At 64.5% G+C, this 3729-nt stretch overlaps 1 protein-coding gene across 1 annotated transcript, besides 2 other annotated features; it reads right to left on the bottom strand.

The window, feature by feature from the left end:
• Positions 1–124: 124 nt before the first annotated feature.
• Positions 125–146: a microsatellite.
• Positions 147–196: 50 nt separating this feature from the next.
• Positions 197–227: a microsatellite.
• A 79-nt stretch (positions 228–306) lies between these two features.
• Tco025E_07763 (putative vacuolar-type Ca2+-ATPase) lies at positions 307–3588 on the bottom strand (the record flags this gene model as incomplete). The annotated part of the gene is made up of 1 exon (XM_029374622.1): positions 307–3588. The coding sequence occupies one exon, from the start codon at positions 3586–3588 to the stop codon at positions 307–309; it is 3282 nt and encodes a 1093-aa protein (XP_029225365.1).
• Between the last annotated feature and the right edge of the window lie 141 nt (positions 3589–3729).

Here is a 3729-nt window from a genome sequence, read left to right as displayed (position 1 = left end):
ATCGCTTTTTTTTTTTGTGACGGCCGCGCTCCAGTCGCCGTCGCTGCTGCCGCCCCTTCGCGGTGCGCAGCTGTTCAGAAACGTGGGGGAGAGGCGCACACTATTGGGAGGATGAAGGGCAATGAAAAAAAACAAAAACAAAAAAAGACCGACGAATACCACGCCCCCGTCAAGAGTCATGCGCCGCATTGCATCCCACACACACACACACACGCATACAGACGACAGAAGGAGAACTTCGCATCACTGCGAGAACAGAACCAGAAATTATTCCTACATTTACCAGCGCACACGCTCACGCAGAGGCTACATGGTGGCGGCCAGGCGGCAATATATGTCCTTGGCAACACTTGTGTGCATGTCGCGGTCCACGCGGGCCCGGCGGAAGGCGTTCACACTCTTCACCGCGAGGTGGTGCTCCCGCACCTGCTGCCACATGGCCTGCGCCAGCAGCCGCCGCCCCAGCTGCAGATCGACGCCGGCGCCCTCCCGCATCGAATGCGCCTCCACGTCGGCTGCCAGCTTCACCGCCACGCGCCGCGCCTCGGGCTCCATGTCCTCCGTCTCCGCACGCACCTCCGGCAACGGCGGCTCCTCCAGCGGCACCAGGCGCGAGACCACCCCAAACACGAGAGTCAACAGCGACAGCGCCAGGCACCCAAACCACTGATCCCCCCGCAGCGGGACAACCTGCATAAAGCTTCCAAGCATCTCCACACAGAACACCTGGAACGCAAAGCAAAAGGCAACGACGCCGACAAACGTCCTCGAGCGCTCCCACAACCCTTCGAAACAATTCAACTCCTCGTACACCTTGCGGGCGTTGAACATATGAAAAATAACCGAAAGCAGATAAACATTAAACACAATAGTCTGCATCTCCGCCCCACTCACGCCAAACCAGGCCGCGCCAAACCTTTCCACCAGCAACGTGCTGAGTATTTGGTAGCCAGCGATGGTGCAAATGGTGCACCACATGCGGTGTGACACGAGTGCGGCTCTGCGGGGAACGGGGCCGCGGCCCAGGCACGCCTCCGACGGCTCCTCCGTCGCGAGGGCGAGCGCGGCCAGCGTGTCCATTATCAGGTTCACCCACAGCAGCTGCACCGTGCTCAGCGGGGAGGTGTGCGTGGGGGACACAAACGAGCCGACAAACGTCAGCACAACGCTCGAGACATTCACCGTCAGCTGCAGCTGCAGGAACTTGCGGATGTTGTCGTTGACCGTCCGCCCCCAGACGACGGCGCGCTGCACGGAACGGAAGTTGTCGTCCAGCAGCACAATGTCCGACGACTTCACGGCAATGTCCGTCCCGCTCCGCATCACGAAGCCGACGCTCGCCAGCCGCAGCGCGGGCGCATCGTTCGTCCCGTCCCCCGTCACCGCCACCACCTCGCCGCGAAGCATCAGCATCAGCACCAGCAGCTGCTTGTCCAGCGGCTGCGAGCGCGCCATCACCACCATGCGGCCGAGGATGGGCCAGAACCTCTCCATGTTGGCGCTGTTGCCGTACGAGTCGTACACCAGTCTGCGGAACTCCCTCCCGGTCATCGCCACGTCGCCGCGCAGGCGGTTGTAGATGCCGCACTGCCGCGAGATGGCCACCGCCGTGTCCAGGTTGTCGCCGGTGCACATCCGCACCGTCACGCCGGCGTGCTGGCACTTCCGCACCGCGTCCGGCACCTCCGGCCGCAGGGGGTCCTGGATGCCCACCAGCGCCAGCCACACCAGCGGCACCGTCGGCTCGTCGGCGGGAAGCGCGTCGCCCGCCACGCGCCCGTACGCCACGCCAATCGTGCGGTTCGCGTCGTTCGCGAGGGAGCGGATCTGCACCACGATCTTCGTCCGCACCGCGTCCGTCAGCGGCTCCTCCGCCCCCGCCGCGGAGTAGTAGCGGTCGCACATCTCCAGCACGCGGTCCGACCCGCCCTTCACGTGCTGCGTCAGCACCCCGCCCGGGCCCACCGCCACCACGCTCATGAACTTGCGCTCGCTCGTGAACGGGAAGATGGCAAAGCCGTGCGCGCGGCCCCGCTCCCGCACGCGCTGGTGCGGGCGGCTCGTCAGGTCGTCGCGGTCGGCCTCCTGCAGCAGCACGCGGTCCACAAAGTCCAGCAGCGCGTTGTCCGTCTTGTTCCCCTTGTCCGCCCGCCACTGCCAGAACGGCCGCGCCACGGGCTCCCCGTCCTTGCCGGCGCGGCACACCACCTTCTCGCTCGAGCTGTTCAGCGCAAGCCCCTCCACCAGCCGCTCACGCGCCGCCGCCGCCACGTTCCCCAGCACAATCGGCGCCGGCACGTCCCCAGGCTCCCGCACGCTGAACCGCTGCATCCCGACGTACCCCTGCACCACGCTCATCCGGTTCTGCGTCAGCGTCCCGGTCTTGTCGCTGCAGATCTGCGTCGCACACCCCATCGTCTCGCACGCGCACAGCCGACGCACCTGGTTGTTGTCGTCCTGCATCTTCTTTTGCGAGTACGCTAGCGCAATCGTCACCGCCAGCGGCAGGCCCTCCGGCACCGCCACAACCACGATGGTGACACACAGCAGGAAGTAGTCCAGGAACGCCTTCATGCGCAGCTCCTCCGTGTCACGGATGACGCGGAATATCTCCGACAGCGAGAGCAGCGAGAACAGCAGCACCGCGCTGCCCATGCCAAACCGGCCAATCAGCCCCGCCAGCTCGTCCAGGCGCTCCTGCAGCGGCGTCATCCGCGGCCCGCCCTCCTGCCGCGACTCCATCAGCAGCTTCCCGCCAAACGAGCACTCGCCCACGGCACACGCAAGCATGTAGGCGTCCTCCGCCGTATTCACAACGGTGCCGGTGAGGAGAATCGGGGCCTGGGCGTTCTTCTTCTTGGGGTCGTTTTCCCCGGTCACGCTGCTCTCGTCGATCACCACGCTGAGGCCACGCACGTAGAAGCCGTCGACGGGCACCACGAGGCCGTTTGACAGGCTCACAAGGTCCCCCACGACGATCTCCGTCACGTCAATCACCCGCTCGCTCCCGTCACGGATCACGGCAATCGGCTGCGCCGAGTTCTCCTCCATCAGCCGCTGGAACTTCAGCTCTTTGCGGTAGTCGTTCACGGACGACACCGTCGTCACGATCAGCACGGAGGCAAGGATCGCGAAGCCCTCAATCCACCCCGTCTCGCCGTGCACCTTGTCCTGGCCGGGCTCCGGGACCGTCAGCCCAAGCACAAGCGAGACGAGGGCGGCGCCGCAGAGGAGGAGGATCATGCGGTCGCTCCACGCCGCCCTGTAGATCGCCCAGAACGACAGCGCCTCCTCCTCCGGCAGCTCGTTCTTGCCAAAGACCGCGCGCCGCCGCTCCACGGTGTCGGCCGTGACACCGTTACGAAGGTCGGTGTGCAGCTTCGCGGCAATGCCCTCCGCCCTTCCCAACCTCTCATACAGCTCCATGCCCTCGTTGGCGCGGGCGAATACTTCCATAAGAGTCTCCTTGAGTGGCGGGCCTAACGGCTCGCTGTAATCCGTGGCGTCCACCACCACCGCCACACCAGCGTCCTCTGCACGAAGTATCGCCTGACATTCCACCTCATCGTTCAGTTCCCGTGCATTCATCGCCAAGCCAAGGGCTTTATAGGGCGCCTCCGCGCTCTGTACGCAGAACCTCTCAGCTTCAGCCGCGTTAAAGCAAGTAATGTGTTTAGATGTACCCGTAAAGCCTCTTTAAGTTGTTACTCGCGTGTTTCTCGTTCCTTG

This window comes from Trypanosoma conorhini (genome assembly GCF_003719485.1).
Source record: "Trypanosoma conorhini strain 025E chromosome Unknown Tco_14.4_contig_00629, whole genome shotgun sequence".
Lineage (NCBI taxonomy): Eukaryota > Euglenozoa > Kinetoplastea > Trypanosomatida > Trypanosomatidae > Trypanosoma > Trypanosoma conorhini.
Note: the sequence above shows the minus strand (reverse complement) of the source record. Positions and strands in the feature narration are given on the sequence as shown.